Raw genomic sequence first — 21,995 nt, forward strand, 5'->3', positions numbered from 1 at the left:
CACGATTCGTCTCCTTTCTATGTATTGTTGTATGGATTGTATATCTTCTCTTATATACTAGTTTCTGAGTCTATCGTTTCTAGTTACTCTTTTTACTCTTTTATGGTATTTCATCTCTTGTCTATCTCTGTCAACATGCAATAATCGTACCCATTTGGGGAAATTGGACTATAAATCGTTTTAAAACTTGTAACTTGTAATATAATTCTAAATCCTGTCTTTCTTTCACATTCGCCACTACCATAACTTTTTTTTTCATTTTCATTTCGTTTTATGTGAATAATTTTCTTGTAGTTCCTTCTGAAGGCGCATTCCGATAAATTAAAGCATTCTATTTGTCGGAATCCATTATGAAATGGTTTTTTTTTTGCATTTCTAATTTGTTCATTCATGAAAGCTATGAATAGTGATGCCTCTTTGCAGTACTTCTTGTGATGTGAACGTCTCTGATTCCATGTATACGCTTATTACCTTTTTGGTCGTTTCTTTGTACAGGCATTTAGTGGATTTGATTAATTTGCTGTTAGCATTTCTTTTCTGCAAGTTCATCCATATTTTTGTTCGTAGGATTTTTGCCTTGTCTAGGAATTCAATGTATACTGGTTTGGTTCTTTTTTCTGTATATGATTTAGAAACATAAATATATGATTCCTTTTATAGTGAACACATAATCATGTGTGTTTCTGCTTTTCCTGAATATACTTCGCGTCTCTTACAAAGCTAGTTCTATTTTAGCTTAAATCCGCTCTACGATTATGTGTTCAAAAAGCTTTAGCGGTATACATGAAAGGGATATAATGATATATGATAATTCAAGTCTTTGCCTTCCCATAGAATGAGATATATTTAGCAATAAAAGTGATGAAAATACAAAGTTCCGTTTGGTCCGATGCAGAAAAAATAATCTTCTACATAGCTTCCGAAATCTTGTAGGCACTTTTCATATTGTAACACAAATTTGTGTGCCTTCTTTATAGGTTGTCACCTATGTTTTCAACCATGTGGTAGCATCTTCTTTTTGCTCGTTATCATCATTAAAATAAAAAAAAAATAAAAAAAAACTTATCCACAGTAATCCTTGGTGCTTGTTTTATATTGCATGACGCAGTTTCATATTGATCTCACAATAAACGTGTGCATTCATTGTTTGGACTCGTGGCAAGAAATTAATCAGCAAAATACATTTTCTGTCTCGAAAAACGGTGCACATGAGTTTTCGAGGAGATTTGCTTGGGCTTAACCATTGTATGAGATATGCCTCCATTCCATTGTCTGTTGTTTAGATTCTTGTCTATCGTAAGATACCAAAGTTTAATCTCCCGTACTATCCAAGAAAGAAAATCATTATAGCGTGTCAGAACTGAAGTGCACGGCCTATCCGTTGTTTCTTATGTTGTTCAGTAGTTCACCCAACGTGAGAAAATTCTATTGCGTAAACCAGATCATCAGCAACCAAGGACGGGAGTCCACATCTTTCTTCATCGTGCTAATCCATCTTCTAATCATTTAATCACTCATAACATTTCATCCGTATACCTCGTACCGATCTGAGTTTTTTATTTATTTTCGGCAACAAGAGATGTCTTCGAGGACTTTAAGCTGCGGCCTCACCCACAAAGGGGTGTAATGCAATATATACATAACAAAATTTTCAGTTCAAATAAATTTGTGAATTATTTGTATTTAGTCGTATTGGGGAGATAGTTACAATATTAAGAAACATGCCAAGAAATTAAAAAGGAACGAAATGATCAGAGTTTTAGAACAGAAACCACTGAAATTTATAAGAACAACTTTTCGTATCAAAATAAACTAAATGCAACAAGAAACACTGAAGACATGGCAAGTGTTTTTATAATACCTCTAGCTTCTTTTATAAATATTCGGTGAATAATATTTTACAACTGTATTTTTCATCTGACTATCGATATTGACGCAAAAAATTTTTATTTCAGTGTAGACGTGCCGAGTAGTTTTGCCAGTAGTTTTGGCAATAAGTTTACAAATTGGCACCCAACGTGGAGCTGGATACTAATTTCTAAGTGAGGGTTTTCAACCGGGGAGACTTTAAAGTTACAAATGATGTGTCAAAAATGTCCTTTTATTAATGTTACTGTGTTGAATAAAGCAAAAGCCATGGTGAATTATTTTATCAAGGGAACTTCTCAAATTCGCGAACTATTTTTGATTTTTGCGGCGTGAAAGCTATGTTCTATATAATCTAACGGAAAAAGACGTGGGGTAGTTTTGCACTGTAAGTAATTTATCAATGTACGCTCGTCCTTAAGAGATCTTTTGATCTAAGACTATGTAATATTCCTTAATATCAGTATTTCTATTAAAAAAAGATGTACGTTATAAGTAATTAACAAAAAGAGCAAATAACAAAATATTACAGGCTGGTGCAACTGGCCACGAGAAAACTTGCTCGCAGTAGGTGTAGGTTTATCATTTTTTGGTCAGTAATCGAATAAGGACTGTGACTGTCAATAAAAAGGAATATATAACAGAGAGCTGATGATAGACCCCAAGCCCACAATATTGAATAAAGGAGCTATCGAATGGCTTAGCAGGAGCATGTAATTTTAGCCTGCTTATCTATATAAGACAGCCTCTACGGGGATGGATGGAAGTAACTGGTATAAGTTCAGTTTAGGCAGTTATATATGGGCCAAATGCTCAACTGTCACAAAATACGACTGTTCTCTTAACTGAAAATTGTTATCTAAAATGAACAAGCTTTACAGTTTGCCCAATGATGTTAAAAGGTTCCAGGCTAGACGCCCGTTTGGCTTTTCCAAGGACATCATCTTTTGTGTGTTTTTGGTGTATTTGCGCAACGATTGATCATCGTATATTGTCACAACTATGAAATATGAACTAGGTCTGAGCATGTTAACAAATTTCTGAATCTACATAACCTGACCATCATTTCTATTTCAGCAATCACATTGGAAAACATAAGGGATAGAGAAAAGAGATATTTAAGTAAAAAAACTATCTATAAACTGCAATAAATATAGTAAATCTATCAATTTTATATTAGTTCGTCATTTACTAAGTACTTTACCACCTCTTCGTTTGGTATACAACTACAAGTCAACCTGTTTTGGAAAAAAATATGAAAATTTAATTAATACAATGTAATCCATATACTTCAATAAATAATTTGATTTAAGAAACGATATTCACATACTTTTTTCCTCAATATATGAAAAATACTTTTATTGTCCCGTTACGCCACTGCTACATGAGTAAGAAGTGAACGTGAAGAAGAATCTTGTAGTTTTCGTCCGAATAAAAAGTTTCCTGGCGACAAGCGTCTGTCTCTGGCTGAAGGAGAGAAATGACTCGCGGAGTTGCCAGAGCGAGGATTAGTAATTTATTAAATATGTGACAGACTTGTGATGTGGGTTTCTTGTGCTTGGAGAGAGAGAGAGAGAGAGAGAGAGAGGGAGTTAGATTTTTGGGATTTATATTTTATACGGCTACGTACACAAACTTTATTTCAATTTTAGCAAAGTTATGGCGTTGAGTGTCGTAAGATATTTTATATTTGATTCGGAATCGTTGGATGGAATATAAATTTAGACCCTAAAATATTATTAACACCAGTCAGAAGATGGTGAAGAACTATCTTACTAAAAAAACAGTATTTATACACTTTTGATTCGTGAATGGAGCTTTATTTAATCGATCACTATTTGGAATTGGTAATTTCAAAATAAGTAATTACAGACCTACTTCGCAAAATAATAGAATCTTATCAGTAGTCATGGAGAAAATGATAACATCATCACACTATTGTTTTATAAATCCAATAAAACTTTAATCTTGCCAGGTATAGATATTCAAATGGGACCTTTATTTTTTATTTGTCTTTCAGATATGGCGCCTTTTGGGATTTTCCAATAACTAGGACATTTGCAAAGATAGCACTTTTTCCAATTCCAGTTTCTTCTTGTCAGTGGGTTTTTAGTAACCAAAAAACTCATTTTTATAGAGTAGAGCAATATTCAATATCTATTTGTCAGAATCTTTAATTGATATCGGAAACTTAAAAGTGCAGACAATGAAGATTAAATTAGAATGAATACAGAAGTACACCCTCTAATTGTTACATATTCAAATTTCTTATCTATCGATATAACACGCTTTTGCTTTAATTGTTTCAGTGCATAATTTTGGCATTCTCTGTAACAATTTAGACAAATAATCGTCGTCTATTCGATTCCATTCATTTTTCAGGATATTCCAAACATTCAATCCGGTTGAGATCAGGCAGCTGTGAGGGCCAAATCATTACTTTTAGTACAATCATCTTTTCTAATTCTTTCAAATAGTTTTCGCACAGCTTCGAGGAATGCTTGGGATGGTTGTCATGCTGTTCTGCCTATCATACACCAGCCAGAACGTACTACATTTGCCATTATTATTTTTTATAACTTATTTTCTTACGAATCCCTTCAATTCTTACCAGGTCTCCAGTCGCCTTCCTTCAAAACATCTCCGATCCTTCGCCGTTTTCTGAGATTCTGAGATTACAAAAACCTCAAACTTTAACTCACGACTCCACAGAACTCTCTACCACACTTAATGCTTTTATTTTCATGTTTTTCAGCCCACTGCAACCTTTTAATTTTATTATTTTGTTTCTCCACTGCCAGTTTTTAAAAAAGTCAGTTTTTCTCAATCACTTTTCGCTGTAAAAGTACTCAAAGGTAGATCCCTAGATTCATTGATTTCAGCAGCTTTCTCTGAGCCCGTAAGTTGTCGATCACGTTTACTAACCAATTCAATACGTTTCAGCAGTTGTGGTTGTCCAAATAGCTATGAACAGTTTCTATTTTCTTTTTTCACGATGTACACCACGGTAAGTCGAGGTATTTCAATTCGGCGTTATTGGTACGAATACTTTCACCTAGACTATAAAGAATGCAAGATTTTCAACCGTTATTTGCTTGGTTCTACCCATTTCAAATCTTACTTGTTTGAATTTACGAGTTGCGATAAAAAAAACCAGTTAAGTTAATTCTCGCACTCACCGATCAAATATGAACATGCGTTCGTATAGAGTGAACAAATAACACTATTAAATTTGGTTTGTTAAACACCGTTTCAATCTTCGGTTAACAATATGAATTTGGTAAGTGTATTATTATGGAATGGAGTATGGGGTATGTAAAAACTTTTTACCGGTAGTGTATGTATGTAACGGAATCTCTGAAGTCGATTTTTGAGCTCTTCAAAATGTCCTAATCCTAATTAGTTTGGTATGTATGTCTTGAAATTCTATTCTTTGGCATTGAGTTTATTTGAATGTCATCAAAGATCAACGACAATATAATAATATATTATATTAAATGAATAATAGTTTGAAAAACGCAAGAAACACACATGACTTTGAAGAGGATCATATTGTCGCTAAATAATTTTATAATAAATAATTTTCAGTCTTATTATTCAATTGTCAGACTTGAATATTAGAAATAAGTGGTAAATGTCAACTCCTTTATTTGACGTGATCTGCGATCCAAATTTGAAATTAATACGTGAAAATTGAATTTAGATTTAATTTATTCCTAAATTGGTTGCTGCGGCGAACTACGTCAAACAAGTTTAAACGCTTGAAAGCTTTCAAATAGTTATTGGACGATGGAAAGAAATTCAAAAAAGACAAATAATAAATATCAGCCTTTTTGGAATACTGTATCTTGTAGGCCTTAAAAAACTAGGCATACATCTTTTGAAGAAATATGTGCGAGCAAGGGAAACGGATTAACCTATTTTCTAGTATGCCTGATCTGTCCTTAGGTTATTGAGATTTAACAATACAGATAAGCGCCTACAGAAAAAGCTAAAGGACAAATTGGTCCCTATTGAAGAAATATTGCACGAATTTACAAAAAATTATTCAAAAGCGGATAATATGATAATTGACCGTTGCATTTTTATCCAGTACATCACTAACAAACCGGCAAATTCGATATAAAAACATAGAGGGTGTGTCATAAGAAATGTCGGGCAAATTTGTCTTTAGTTTTGTGTAACCTGTCTTGGATTTTATTCAAATAATAAATATTTTGACAAATAGAGTATGTATATTTTTATTTTAGAGTAATAATTTATTGTGACACTTCGGTATTAGAAAAATAATACTTCTAATTACTAGGGATTCTAGGTTTCATTTAAACTGGAAAAATCCGCTTTTATCAGTTTTGTAGTAAGCGGTGTTATTTGAATCAATTAAGGGTCAATGAAAACTGTGTTTCCTGTTGCCACAGAAAAGTTTAACGTTTCGACTAGTTATATATGAAATAATAGATCACCTATCACATGAATATAAAATACAATCCTTGCAACCGTACGTAGATTTTCTCTGTTTGATTTTCAAGATTCAAATTTCAATACACGAAAAGAAAATTCGAATTATTTCTGTTTCGTAGAAACTTATAAAAGTTACATTCTACGTTCTCTTGTTTGTGATCAGTATTGAAAATTAATTTGTGTTAATATTTCTTTTGAATATGTAATTTGTCATTTTTCAGGATGAATTTATATTCCCAGCTAATGGGAAAACAAAAACTTCAAATTACATAATTAAATCGATAAAATAATGAAATGTTCAAAAGATCAGTGAACAAATATTGTGAATAAATAAAACATTTATTGTTGTCGCATGCATAAGGAGGTTATAGAGGTCATAATAAATCAAAATATTTATCATCTAAAATCTAGAAGAGCAATGAATGAAATAGATAATATTTTCTATAAAATTTAGTACTTTACATAGAACAGATATCCCAATATTTATAAAAAAATATTAAGTAATTATTAATAAGATAAAATAAATAAAGCTGTATCGAAAATCTATGTGATGGCCAAAAACATATTGCATCACTTAATAAGTCGTGTGACTGACACATAGATGGCGCTGCCATTGTCATATCCATATGATTGTTTATGAAGTACCAGCTTTTAGAAGACGATGTGTAAAATTTCATGACATTTCGATTAGTCAGAAAGGAGTGAGATTCATTTGAGTGAAGCTAATTTTTAAAACAATGGATTCAAAACAATTTCTTCTGTTAATTTATCATTGCTTTTTGACGAAAAAAAATACTGTTCAAGCACAGCATTGACTTCAAAAGTATTATCCGGACTGTGCTCCATCGAAAAGAACCATTTGTTATTGGTTTGCTGAATTTAAACGTGGTCGTACAGACACCGATGATAGTGAATATTCTGGTCGTCCAATTGCGGTGGTTACTTCAGAAAACATAAAAAAAGTCCACAAATTGGTTATATCTAATCGTAAATTAAAATTGTGGAAGATACCTGAGGCCGTAAAGATATTAGAGTGTGTTTACAATTATGCATGAACATTTGATCGTGAAAAAGCTTTTTGTAAAGTGGATGCCGCATTTACTCATCGTCGTTCAAAAACAACTACGTATGATGATTAGGAATAGTGTTTGGCCATGTTTACACGTAATAAATCAGTTTTTTGAGTCGATACGTAATAATCAATGAAACATGGACCCATCACTTCACTTCGAAATCGAAACGATCATCATATGAGTGGACTGCAGCCGGTGAACTACGTTCGAAGCGTTCAAAGGCACAATAGTTAGCTGGGAAGGTTATGGCTTCAGTATTTTGGGATGCGCATGGAATATTGTTCATCGACTGTCTCCAAGAGGTTAAATTGAACGAATTACACTTCTAATTGCTTCTTCATCCACCGTCCAGTCCAGATCTGACCCCCAGTGTCTACTGGCTATTCGCTGATCTCAAAATGATGCCCCGGTAATTAATTCAGCTCAAATTAAAAAGCAATTGTTGAAACCGAAGCTTATTTTGAGACAAAAGACAAATCCTTCTATAAGCACGGCATCGACAAGTTTTGGAATGATTATATTGCTCTTGAAACAGAACGATTGATAATCCACAAAACAAAATAATAGAAACATCTTGATATTAGACGAGGATGGATCCCAGAAGTATCTGGCTCAACAAAGAAAAACAATAAATTTGGTAACAAAATGTATTTCGTAATCTCATTTTAGCTCCATGCACTTTCCAGCGATGTTCAATAAGTTTTATACCCTTTTTATAATAAGAATCGTCAAGCTTCTCAAAGTAGCCATTAACTGTCAACATTACCTCTTCATTTTTGAAAAATCTTTGACCAATGGGCTATTTTTTCAAGTCTGGAAACAGAAAATAATCCGAGGGGCCTGAATCTGGCGAATAGGGTGCATGAGGTAGTAATTCACACTAATTTTGACCATTGCAATAACGGATATGTGAGCTGGGGCATTGTCTTGATAAAATAACACTTCAATCTAAGCCAAATGTGGCCTTTTTTGCTTCATTTCTTCGCTCAAACGTTGCAATAATTTCCCATAATAATCGCAGTTGATAATTTTTTCTTTTTCAAGATATATAATGAAAATTATCCCAAAAAACTGACGCCATGACCTCGCCTGCAAATAGAACGGTCTTTGTCCTTTTCAATTCATTGTTTTGATTATTTTTTGGTTCGGGTGTGAAGTGATGGACCCAAGTATCATCCGTTGTTATTAAACGGCGCAAAAATTCGGCTTTATTTCTGTGAAACATTGCCAAACACTCGATGGAAATATCTTCAAGACGCTGTTTTTGTTCTATTATGAGGAGGGTAGGATATAGTTCAGCTTTTATATTGGTTGGGCTAATGTCTTTCAAATAAACAAATAACGATTACCAATTTTTCCATGTTCACAAATTCACTGACAACGTTCACTATTGTTGGCTGTCAAACAAATATTAAACAACGTGGCGTCTTCAAACTTGGAACATATGCTGTATGTATAGATTGTGAACTTTCTAATACGATGGTATTTTTCAAGCAACTACCCCCATCTCTAGGTCGGGCCAGGTACTTCTGTGACCATCCTCGTGTGTTGTGTTCCTGTCACCGAATTTTTCAGTGGTCAGCAAAAGAGTATTAGGCAAATCTGTTGTTTTCTGAAAGTTTTTAAACTTTTCCGGGTTGGTATCGAATCAATTCAATTGTTTTCGAGTTTTGTATATACGTATGTATATTACTAAAAAATTTCCTAAACATGCATTTTCGAAAAAAACATCCTCCTTTATTTCTTTTTTAAATTTACAACAATTTTCTTTGGTTTAACATTTTTAAAAATTGATGAAACAATTATTATACCAATAGGTATTACACTTATAATAACAAATATAATTTAAACTAAAATCTACCAATTGCGTCTTAATACCTATAACATGAATACAGTCACAATACCTATATCAACGGCATGGTGTTATTACAATTAGTCCTATAGAACTGGATACTACATATGGCATATATTACTACAAGTAAAATATAATATAAATATACGACCTTACTTTACCAAAAAATGTATTCAATATCAAATATCAAAAGTAATTCAAGTCACAGGCTTAAAATTTCATTTTAAACAAAGTTATTCATTTCTTTTGGATTTTTGATGTTTAATGTCATAGAAAACTCAGCGAATTCACTTGAAATCTCTAGATTTTTCTTAGAGTGTAACCTAACTCGACATACCTCGTGATAATCAATGGAATTTTCACAGTTGTTTCACCGTATGTTGACGGTAAATATTTATCACGAAATGTGTTATGTTATGAAACAGACACCAGACACTTGGAGGCACAAATTACCTATAATCCGCTATATCATTGTTTTATTTGTACGAGGTCGTTAGTATGCTGTTTCAGCAATACGATATTTTTTAAGGTTAAGTATAATAAATTTCATGACAATAACTTTAGACTTCGTTGTAGTAACATTAAAATCAAATAAATCAAATAAAATTTTTAAAAATATATTTAGTGACTATGTGGCGCCGTCAGTAGGATACTGAAAGGGATTTTATAGTAAATAACCCTTTGGTTTAGTTTAATGATAAGAAGTTGCTCATTTCTTAATCTATGTCATTCTCCTCACCTATTGCATTATCTATCGAAGAAAATCGCCTTAATGTGAATAGTTTTAATATAAGTAATATAGAAAACGATATATCTTTTGATCTAGATAGGGAATTCAGTAATTTGTCCATTGAAGATTCAATTCATCCTTCATATTGCATACAAGTGATATAAGTAAATTAACAATGTCAATGCAGAAATTTGATACTGTTCCAAGATTCGATTGGAAACATTTGGAAACTATTTTCTTTCATAGATATTAGTAATAAATATCGTATTGCTGACTAACCACCTCGTACAAATAAAACAATGATATTGCGGATTATAGGTAAATACCATTCCATAATTATATATTAGAATCTAAAGTGTAATCAAAAGGTAAAAAACGTTACCGTTTAACGTTTAACGCTACTCGGTGCGCGCTGATCACGTATATTTAGATCTCAGTCGGCGTCGAGCAATTAAACAGGAATTTCTGTAGTCGTGAGGTGTATTACAGGATGTGATTTTATTGGGAACAATGGAGAATTTATCGGATAATGCGTGAAGTATGCCATACAACGTAGCGGATAAAATTTTTGCCTACAAATGGACTATTCAGGTAAAAACTAGTTGCCAAGGAAAAGTATGGCAACTTTGTGGGAAAAACAATATTTGTAATATTTGATCTTGAATAATTTTTATGTAGAAGTAAGATCAATCACTTTCATTTTTTGACTGGGACGAAAGTCCATATTTTTTCCTGTTAAACATTCCATAATTACCAAAAAAAAATTGAAATATCAATGGAAATAAAATGTAACTATATCGTTAAAAAATTTATCAATAACAAGACTCACGTGTTTGTTATCGAATTTGAAAGCATCCTCGTCTCGACATCCTAAACTCCGCATGTATTTCAAATACGTCGTCGTAATAGGTAACGAGTAGTCGATATCACCACCGCTAAGTAACAACTTTTTCTTTTGGGGTTCGTCACTATCGAGATCGGCCACAGGCGACCAAAGTTTCGGAGCGGCATCTTGGTAACGTCTTTTCGCGGGACTGCGAGGTGGGTCTTTTGAGGTTAAGTTACATACGTCCAAAGGATTATTTGACCTTCTCAAAGGTTCCGGATTACTCGTTTGTGCGGCAATCGGTTTTTTTAACGTTATATTAGTCTCTGATTGTTGGTGAGGGTGATCTGCTTGGAGTGGACTGCATGATGCTGATAAACCTATAGATTAATTAATTATAATTAATGATGATGTCATGGTTTGTTATTTACGTGAGACCAGATCTTGCATATTATGAAGTATTTTTAATTTTTTTATGCCGCCCATCTAATTGATATAATCTCAAAAATGTCGTATTATTTGGAAGTACTGGCGAAGCACTGATTCTTGTTAGTATTTTCAGCATAAAATTAACAGTTTCCGAATCACTACAACTTCTTTTCGGTATCATCAACAGGAATTTCTATTTGTTCATTTAACATTGTATCTTAGTACGGGTTATATAACAAAGAATGTTTTTTTTTTTCAACTTCGGATGGGCTATAAGTAAAATACGGGAGAGTATACAAAAAAGATTTTATAATCAAAAGTAAGGTACAATGAAGCTTATTTCTCTACAAAATCACCTTGTCGATTAAGGCATTTGTCATATTTGTAAACAAGCTTCACAATATTCTCTTCATAAAATGTAACCGCCAATGATTGGAAGTTAGTTGTGACGATTTCTTTGTCAGTTTCGAAGCACCGCCCTTCAAACCACTGCCTTAATTCAGGTAATAGCAGTGCCAGTACGGGACTGTATGGTGGGTGTTCCAAAATGTTCCATTGAAATTGCTGAAGGACTCGTAGGGTTACACGAGGGCTGTGGCGACGGACATTGTCGTGGATCAGAACAATTCAAGTAGTCAGCATGCCTCTTCGTTTGTTTTGAATAGTTCTTCGTAAGCGTCGCAAAGTTTCACAATTTGAATATGTATTAATTGTTATTCTAGGCTTCATAACCTTCACAAGCAACAAACAAAAAATAGTTCCCATATTCTTACGACTATTGAAGGTTCACTTGAATTTTGTGAGTCTCATGGAGAATTTGTATGCATCGATTGTTGTTATTGTCGTTTCTTTTCGGGCGTGTCATTCGTGAGCTATGTCTCATCACCTGTTTCAATGGATTTCAAAAAATATTGCTCATCAATATTGTAACGGCCAACAAACTCTAAATCTGCGTTTTGAGGACATCAGTCAACATCGTTGGGACTGGATGAGCGCAAACTTTTATGCAGCACGACTGTTCAGTAACGATGGAATGCATTGATAATTCACTTATGGTGAACTTTTGAATTTTCCATTCTTCGATGAATTTCTGCTGCGCTGTTCTTTACTACCTACGAGAAACAGTTCACAGCTCACACTTCACGGAAGAATCAATAGCGACAGTCATATTTATGTGACTGCAACTCAACAGGAAATTACCTGTTGGAATCGCCAGTGAAAGAGCGTTTGAGCGGGAAAGATGCGCAGTCGCCTACTAAGAACACCTGCTGCATTCCTGGTCATCATACTGTGCGATTGGAGGTTGAAAAAAAAACAAACCTTATATTATATTATACTAGGATCACTCTGTAAATATTTAAATTCCACGAAGCTACAGTTAGAGCTGGCATTTTTTAAACTACTGCCATCGTGAAGTTTTAAACTTTGATTGCAGTAGAGTTGCCGCTATCACAATGTAAATAGTGATAGTTGATGAGACCAGGAAAGTTGTGTGTGGAATCACGAAGATTCACAAACACTAACAATGGCGAAATAGCGGAGGTTTACCAAGGAAATTATGTTTGTAGTTTTCTTTAGTTCTATACGATAAGTATATATAAGCAATTAATTCTGCAAATCAACGTACAGTCACAGCAAACTATTAGAGTTCTTGAATCAGTGAATTATCGCGGGTTGATTTTGCCGATAATGCATCCTCACATACTGTACGGCCGACAGTTGAATTCTCATGTGAAAATAATGTAATTTATTGAACATCCACCCTATTTTCCTGATTTAGCCATTTCTGATTCTTATTCAACATAAACAAACATTTACGTGGTCGAAGTTACGCGACGGAAGATATAGATGATACATTTCATCAATTTTTTTAGAGCGTTTCATAAGATGATTGGCTTCTAGATTTTAAGTTGTGGAACAAAAAGTTTTTATAAGAAAGTTGTGCTTGCATACAACATACAAGTAGAATTATATGGATAAAAATATGACGATTAAAGAGCTAGAAGCTACCAATACGATTGTTCTAATAGCATAATGGGTATGTATTGATTGAAAATCTTTTAAGACGAGAATCACAAAAAATTTCCGAAAATACAAATGAGAGTACATTTTCTTACCTCCATTTTTTATCCTGTAACCGCTTTCGTCGTCTTGTTGCGTTGTATTAATTACCATGGGCGTTGCTACTCGGGGTGCTGGGGGAGTAGTTCCTAAGGCTGTTCCCATCTGTTGTAAAGGTGCCACTGCTGGAGGTAGCGTAGGGCTGGGGCTGGGTGTAGGTAAGAGTGACGTGGGTGAAGGTGATCGAGGGTGTTTCTGGCACTCGGTGCATCCGAGCAGGAAACGGGTGACGGCTTCTCTCGGTAGGAACGCATACGTCTCTGTTATCTGCAAAACAATACATTCTATAAATGATGGATACATAGAATGTATCGTAGTAGCGTAGATTAACGGCTTTTAAATTTAATAATTTTGGAAATTAGAAAAATGATATAGGTACAATTACATTAATTAAGAAAATATATGTATTAAGAAATCTATATTGAATGGTATCCAAATGTCTTTCTATTGAAATAAAAATTATAGTAGATTCCGATTTAAACCCAAACTTTGTATCTAAATATTTTAAAAATATAATACCTACTTATATATTAAGTAAAAAAACTCAAGGTGTTATAGAAGATAATTTTTATGGTGTGTGAAGGATGTTTCACTGTTTTCTCGGTGTCAATAAGCAATATAACAACAGCATTTAAGGGTAGAATTGTGACTCACGCCCCTAGTATTTAGGAATTAAATGTATCAAATGACATGGAAAATATTTACGCGGTAGGTGCAGTATCGATCAACAGGAAATGCATTTTTTCATACAGTTAGAGAAGCAAGATGTGTTCCCACCAAAAAAAAATTGTTGCATTTATATTAATACTAGAATCTCTCGGAGACTAACTATTGAAAATTTCTTTCTAAATTACCAGGTGTGATACCATATTACGCATCATCTAGAAGATGTCTCATAAATAGTCATACAAAAATAAAACCTCAATATTGGAAGTACCATTTCAACTAGACATTCAGCAATCTTATTGAGACCTTGTTAAAACCACTGTATTTCCAATACTCCTCCGTATTCCTATTTTTTCTCACACTTGAATTGTTTCCATATGTATCTGAATAAATGGTAATCTGATTATGTAAGGTCTGGACTGAATGCTGAATATAGTAAGAAATCAGTATCACCAAGTTTTTCGATTTTATTTCTCAAAGTGTGATGGTTTGTCTTGTTGTAAGAGAATTCGCATTCGGTTATCTAGATATTTTCCCGATAAAACATTTGTATCAGCTATCTACTATATAATTTCATTACTCCACTAGACACACAACAAGATTTTCCGTCTGAATAGACCTCTCTTTGCGACGGGTTCTGGTAATTGTTGTTTTGCTAACCACTGATGTTCCATATTCGGGCAAATACAAAATAAAAACTCAATATTCGTTTCAACTCAACGTTCAGCAATCTCGTTGAGACCTAGGTAAAACCATATTCACACTTTATTTTCAACATCTCCTTTGTATGCCTTTATTTTCTCACGTTATAATTTCTCTAAGTATCTGATTAACTCGTGATCTGATAGTGTAAGGTTCGGTCTAAATAATTGATATGGTAGGAGTTCAGTACCACCAAGTTTTTTGATCTTATTTTTCAAAATGTGATGGTTTGTCTTGTTGTGAGAGAATTTGCATTCGGTTAACTAAGCCTAGATATTTTCCCGATAAAACATTTGCATCATATGTTCACTATATCCTTTCATAATTCCACTAGAGACACAACAAGATTTTCCGTTTGAATAGACCTCTCTTTACGACGGGTTCTGGTAATAATTCTTTGTCTGTTTCACTGATTTTCCATGTCCAGGTTTTTTGGATGAATCCATTTTTAATAGTGGTAACAACTCGTCTAATAAAACGATCGTTTTTGCAGAAGGCAAGAAGCTATTTACACACATCTACTCGGCATTTCGTTAGCATCTCGGTTAACTCATGTATCACTGTTATAGATGTTCCTTAATTATTGAATCTTAATATCCCACGCGGATGGAGGACCTGAGCTGTGTCTTCTTCTTCAATATCACATATTTTGTTTCCAATAATGTCTCAACAATACACGATTTTCATGTTTATGTTACTCCATACTATGTACTATAAAACTTGAACTGTTTTGCAAATAGAGATAGAAAAGATTAGTAAAAAAAAGTAATTGTACTTTTCATAGAATTAGAGATTGGTCTGAACAAGTAACGACATAATTAAATTGAGACCCTCTGTAGAATAATAGTGGTAGGCATGAAAGGCTTAAAAGTACTTATTTTTCGTAATAATCTATCATCTTTTGATAATTGAAGTTTACAAGGCTTTATTCTTATTCTAGTTTCGACTTCAATTGAAACATACATTATTTTAACTCATATTTTTGTAACAAATGTTTGTCATGTGTTTTTATCTATATCTTCATTGTTCTTATGTTGTTTTAACATATTACTTTCTATTGGAAATATTGGTTATAGTATATTGTACAATAAGTGGAAAAATTAGATACTTCTCCCGAGAGCAATAATTTGTTGGCACGAGTCGAAATCGACTGTCTTTTTATTTGTTCAAGACGATATTCAGAAATAAAATTCATATTACATCAACTCATTTTGTAATCTTCTGAATAAAAATGAACTGTTATACTATTGAAAGTGAACTCGTATTTCAGAAAAAATATAAACCTTCGTCTTGCGTTCTCCAGTACAAGAAGTTACTGTATGTAATTCAATATTTTTGTTTTAATCTGCTGGTACCAAATTATTATTGACATAGGATGCTTTTTGTGCACGATATGTACACTACAGGACAAGTTTTTGTCCACTCTACAATCGATTTTTATATACATATGTCATCCATTTGGTTCCATTTGTTTTTCAGGATATTTCAAAGAGTGAAGTGGAAGTAAGACACTGCTCTCTGACTTTCCTGTCCAAGTTTGAGGTCGGACGGCTGTGGTGCCATCACTTTCAGTACATTATTTATTTCCAAATTCAAATCTTCTTTGCGTAATTTCGAAAAATGCTTGGGATCGTTATCATGCTGGAAAATGAATCTGATCAGGCGCTGGCAAGACCGTACTACATTTTCTTTAATATTCTTTAGTCTTCTTACTTCAAGCTTTACAAGGTCTCCAGCCACCCTTCCTCTAAAACATTCCGTAAACATCACCTCCGTCGTGATCTTCCTTTGGCCTGCGCACAAACACCTTTCTCTTAGACACAAAAACCTGAAAGTCATTAATCCATAAAACTTTCTTCCACTCGTCATGCGTTCAATTTTTAGGTTCTTCAGTTCACCGCAGCCTTTTGATTTTATTTTAATGTCATAGAAGAGGTTTCTTCACTGCTATCCTTCCAAAAAGAAAATCTTTATTAAACTTCTTTTTTTTTACTATTCAAAGACAGATCAATACAATACGTTTATCTTCAGCGATTGAGGTTTTTAGAGACCGCCTGAACGTTTTCTATCGTTAAGGCTCCTGGTGATTGCATATTTTTTCACTTTTGCCTATGGTTTCACCCATATCAAAACTTACGAGTCTGAATTTGCGAAACGACTAAAATACAATCATAAACACCAAAGAAATAATTCACAGCTAAAAAATAATGAACAAATCAGCCAGTATTTGCAAGTTTTAACTTGTTGCACTCACCGACAAAATATAAATATGCGCTTATATGAAGTAAACAAATAAAGGACACTATTATTTTTGGTTCCGAACTCCGCTTGACGATATGAAAGAGAATTTGTTCAAAGTATATTACATATTTTTATATTTAATCAATGGATTGGAATTAAAAACAACAATGAAAATATTTCCATTTGGAAAGTTGACAGCAATAATACTTATGGAACGTTTTGGTCGTTTTGCTATAGAAACTTGAATTATCATAATAATAGTGAAAAATTCGGCCTCATTAATGGCGCATACTTGCTACATTCATGAGAATATTGAGAACGAAGAAAACGGAGAGGCAGAGAAAAAACTCTTATAACGTGACAAGAAAGATAGGAATTTTGTCAGGCCAGGGGGTGTTCCGCGTATATGCCAGAATATTTGGAAAAAGTAACACAGGAAACTGTATGCATTGTCAATTAATAAATATCGTGGAGCATACTATCTTCAATTGTAAAATGGAACAGAAATGAAGCATGCCGAGAACTAAAGATAACACCCGATAATTGTATAGAAACAATGATTGAAAGCACACGAAATTGGGAAGTAGTCCAAACAATGATAACGAAAATTATGTCCAGGAAGGAGAAAGACGAATTAAGAAGAGTAAGAGAAAATCAGTTACAGGTCCCGAAACCCTAATCATCATTGATGGAAGGAGGAAGTAGAAAAATCATAAAAAACTACTAAAAAGTCACTAATATGCTAATGACGATATGCCTAGGCGGCAGTACCTTATCATCATCTCAACGGACGATTCGAAAGGGTCACTTGACTTGTGCATGCACTAGCTACGTCCCATAAAAAAGTAATGGCTCATATTTTTCACTGCGTGAGATATTCTCCGTTTTGAACATATGGAAGCGATGAGAAAAGTGGAAGATTTTCTAATAACCATGGATTGAATATTTCTTATTATAACTCTAATAGAATAAAACATCTATCAATAGGTCTTAAGACGAAAAAATGCTGAATTTCAATTTAATCATAAATATAATTTCTTTAGAAGGTCCAATGCTTTTCCAACATAAATACGCCTTTATTATTGAAATATTTTTCTTTTTTATCGGAATAAGTTTCTGATTCAATGATATATTCCTCATTTGATTACCAATCTTACCATATTTACAGATAAAATTGACTCGTAGTCGCTAAGGAGGATCAGATCTGGGGAATTTGGTGGATTTACAACCAATTTGCAGATGGTTTCATTAGATTTAACCATAGTTTTTTGTATTGCGTTTGTGATTTTCGCTATTGTCTTCTTTAATCGATCTAATGATGTACAATAACAATCACTGAGAGTTGTCTTGGTTTTAGTGTAGCATTTTTTGCAAGACCAAGATCAAAACCAGTCTCCCTCATCACTCAGATATTCCAATGTTTGCGAAAATATAGTTGGCGTCTCGATGAATAGATTTCTTTAGACATATATATTTGTTACTCATAATGACTTCTATCTATAAGAGCGAAAATTTATGCACGTAAGCTTCCACACTAACCGTAGTATGCATATGGAAGTTGGTGGTATTGTTAATCCGTTATTGCGTGACTCAAAATCTTCATTTTGCATCAGTCTACTATAGAACAGACAAGTGAATTGTTTGCGTAGCGACAACGCGACAACTTCATATGACGAAGATGCATGAATCAGAATACTTTTGTCTTGTTTCTGAGCTTTATCGAATGTATCAACTTTTCAATCACGTACTCGCATATAAATTTTAAACGTCATCTCTTTCTGTACGAATATATGTATAAAAGAAATATTGACGGATGCGTACAAGGATTCTAAAAATTTCGTGACTTATATTGTCTAGTTCCCACTTCACTTTGTGATATATTATCTCTGACGTTTGTTTTTTGATTTATGTTTATAATGGCATTTTTTGTTGTATGCCTTCTCCTTTATAGTTGGTATTGAATGGTTTCGACCTGTATAATATTTTTTTTGTTTTCTAGTATATATTTTGGTCTTGTTATAGTAGTATATATTTGTAAATTCTACATTTTCTGCAATTTTTCTTTCGTTTTTTTCCTGTTCATTTTTAGCATGCATCTAGTTTTTTTAAACTTATTTGGAAGTTTCAAGCGACTCATAGTCGCTAGGGGGATCGGATCTGGGAAATTTGGTGGATGTACAAGTAATTTGCAGTTCAATTCATTGAACCATATTTAACCATATTATCCATCTATTTGTGTATTGCGTTTGTGATCTTTGTGATTTTCTTCTTCAATCGGTCTAATAATTTACAGTAACAGTCACTGATAATTGTCTTGGTCTTGTATTGTTTGTAAGACCAAGACCAAGACCAGTCTCGCTCATCACTCAGATATTCTAGTTTTTGAGAAAATAGAGTTGGGGTAGAAGTTCTATCTCGATGAATACATCTAATTTAGACAAGTCAAATAGAATATATCAATAGAAACTTTATTGTTGTTTTTTAGGAGCTTTTAGGAGCTTCAAACGTCATTTAGTAGGTCCACATCGTTACATCGTTACATCGTTCATACACAGAAGCTGCTTTCTGTTTAAGAAATCTATAAGAAGTTTTATATCGCCTATACAACTATCCTTATAACCTATTTGATGGAAATAGATGAATTAACGTAGTTATTGAAGTTTTTAATAATGTTACACTTCCATCTTAACTTATATTTACATTTTCTAAATCAGTTCATCGATTCATAATACGACAAACTGCAATAACATGAGCAGAATATGATATCAAGGTAACATTGGCACTCATATTGATTATAGAACGACCTATCTCAAGAAGAAGTGATAATGTCATTTGAGTCTCCTTACTTAACGGTTAACTCACAAAAATTACTGTGAACAACATAATAATGAACAGGTAATGAGGTAGAGAACAAAACTTATACGTAGCTATTATATTTTTTCACAGTTATTTGTCGTTAATAAAATGAATTGTGCTACTTGGTTTATTTAAATTTGAAATTCTTCAAAAAAAACATTTGTGCAATTGGTCTTTAAGGATGATTTCAATAGTAGATGCTCGTGATGACAGACTTGAAAAGCATATATTTAAAATGCCCACATTGTATTGCATTCCAACAATTTTTTCGATAATTAATTACCACATTATACCTTAGTATCCATTACTTTGACTTTACTCAATAGAAGATTTGTCAACTAGTTGTAAGAAAGTAATAGTTCCTGTATGACCAATTTTATTCTATATTTCTGTATAGATAGTGGAAATCGAGTATAGCTACAAGTCATAATGAAGCAAAAGACAATTTTACGTTTGAAATAATATCATACTACCAATCTTAACAACTTTAACTATATTAGGTATTTAATATATTTAGTAATAGTTACTTTTGTCAGTTTGATTTAGTAAACTTTTATGGACAATAATTTGTGAAAATAAATTGTGTAGACAGTGGATTAATTTACTTGACACTAAGGTATGTATGAATTAGTTTTCGATAAAATAAAGTTTGATTTACAGTCGAGTGGGGCTACCTGCAAACTTTATTTTATCCAAAACTAATTCATACATACCCTACTGTCAAGTGAATTAATTGCATAGAGAATCGAATTTCCACTAATATTTCAATTGTTACTTTATCGAATGATTAAAAAATTGAGCATATACATCAGTAAATTTCAATCCAAAAGATAATGGGAGAATAATTTTCATATTCACTTTGAAATGTTAAAATGTTTGTTCATTAATTCTTGAAATCCTTTGCTTTGGACAAAATATGAGTCACTCCAATAAAATAATGATCAAGCTCGACAAATCATATACAGTGTATATCAATTTATAAAAATAGGAGAAGAACAGGATGTTCTAAAAATTCCTCTACAGGAGAGAGTAGTCCAAGCGCGTAATGTTTCTGTCGCCTCATTGAAATGTATTGTTGGTGGATAATTGATAATCCTCCGGTGAACGCTTTAGATCGCCCTGAAAAAAACCCAACAAACCTTCAAGTTTCAAAGTATCCGTTGATGAATTTGATAAAGAAATAATTCGAAAACCTACCATATGAATCTACAAATGAAACTGCAGCAATTTTTACTGGCAAAATAGATTCGATCAGAAGATTAGTTAAAAAAATGGGATTCAGGTGTAAAAAAGCTTAAGATAACAGGAAAGTTTTAATGGAGAAATACGACACGAAAGAAAAAAGAATTGAGTATTTGAGAAAGTTGAGAGAATACAAACAAGAGGGACGAATATTCAAGAACATTTGTGAGCTGTTTTTCCTCTGCATTGGTTTTAGTCCACCTGTGTTCCCTAAATAACACTAAAATCTATTGAAATATTGTCAAATCATTCATAAAACTGACTAGAAACATATATAAAAAAATTATCTGTAAGGTCTACCCTCAGATATTCAGAATTTGTTTATGTATTTTCCACAAGTTTTTTATAATGCATAAAATTGAATTTTAAAGCATATGCAACACAATTTTATAAAAAATATAGAATTGAAACAAGGACGAGATATTTATAAGATATTTATAAATGTTTAAGTAATTTTCACAATAAACAGTGGTCTGGAAACATTTCAAATTTATCAGTTTTTATATTTTGAATGTTAAATAGGTAATATGAACAACGTTTACAGATCGTTGGGTATATTTAGAAGTACTTATGTGTATGTCGATGCTACAATAAATATTTTCATCTAGTACGATGGAAATACTCCAAAGAAAAAAATTTAGGATTGTAACTCTCCATTACATCTGTTAATATACTCTGATTAAAAACTCCTACACTTACTGTTCTATAAGTTCGCTTTTGTCCTGCATGTTTTCCAGGTCTTCCTTCCAAATCAACGTGTACGTTATATATAATGTCGAAGAAATTTTCTACAACGGCCACTTTTCTGTACACCGGATCTCCTGTTGAATTCTGAAATAGAAAACAAAAAATATCAATAGTGAACACATAATTTTGCGATAAAAATAGACAAGAATTATTTTTTAATGATAATAATATTTTATTATGCGT

The 21,995-nt window shown here is 32.9% G+C and overlaps 1 protein-coding gene across 1 annotated transcript in view; it reads right to left on the reverse strand.

The window, feature by feature from the left end:
• Positions 1 to 10,494: 10,494 nt before the first annotated feature.
• LOC130445505 (uncharacterized) overlaps positions 10,495 to 21,995 on the reverse strand; it is a 141,939-nt gene continuing 130,438 nt past the window's right edge. The window contains exons 3-5 of the mRNA XM_056781156.1: positions 21,765 to 21,896; positions 13,355 to 13,625; positions 10,495 to 11,188 (exon numbers count right to left, since the gene is read on the reverse strand). Coding sequence (XP_056637134.1) covers positions 10,755 to 11,188; positions 13,355 to 13,625; positions 21,765 to 21,896 — 837 coding nt within the window. The 3' untranslated portion in view covers positions 10,495 to 10,754. The remainder of the gene's footprint in view (positions 11,189 to 13,354; positions 13,626 to 21,764; positions 21,897 to 21,995) is intronic.

Source organism: Diorhabda sublineata, chromosome 6, assembly GCF_026230105.1.
Source record: "Diorhabda sublineata isolate icDioSubl1.1 chromosome 6, icDioSubl1.1, whole genome shotgun sequence".
Classification (NCBI taxonomy): Eukaryota; Metazoa; Arthropoda; class Insecta; order Coleoptera; family Chrysomelidae; genus Diorhabda; species Diorhabda sublineata.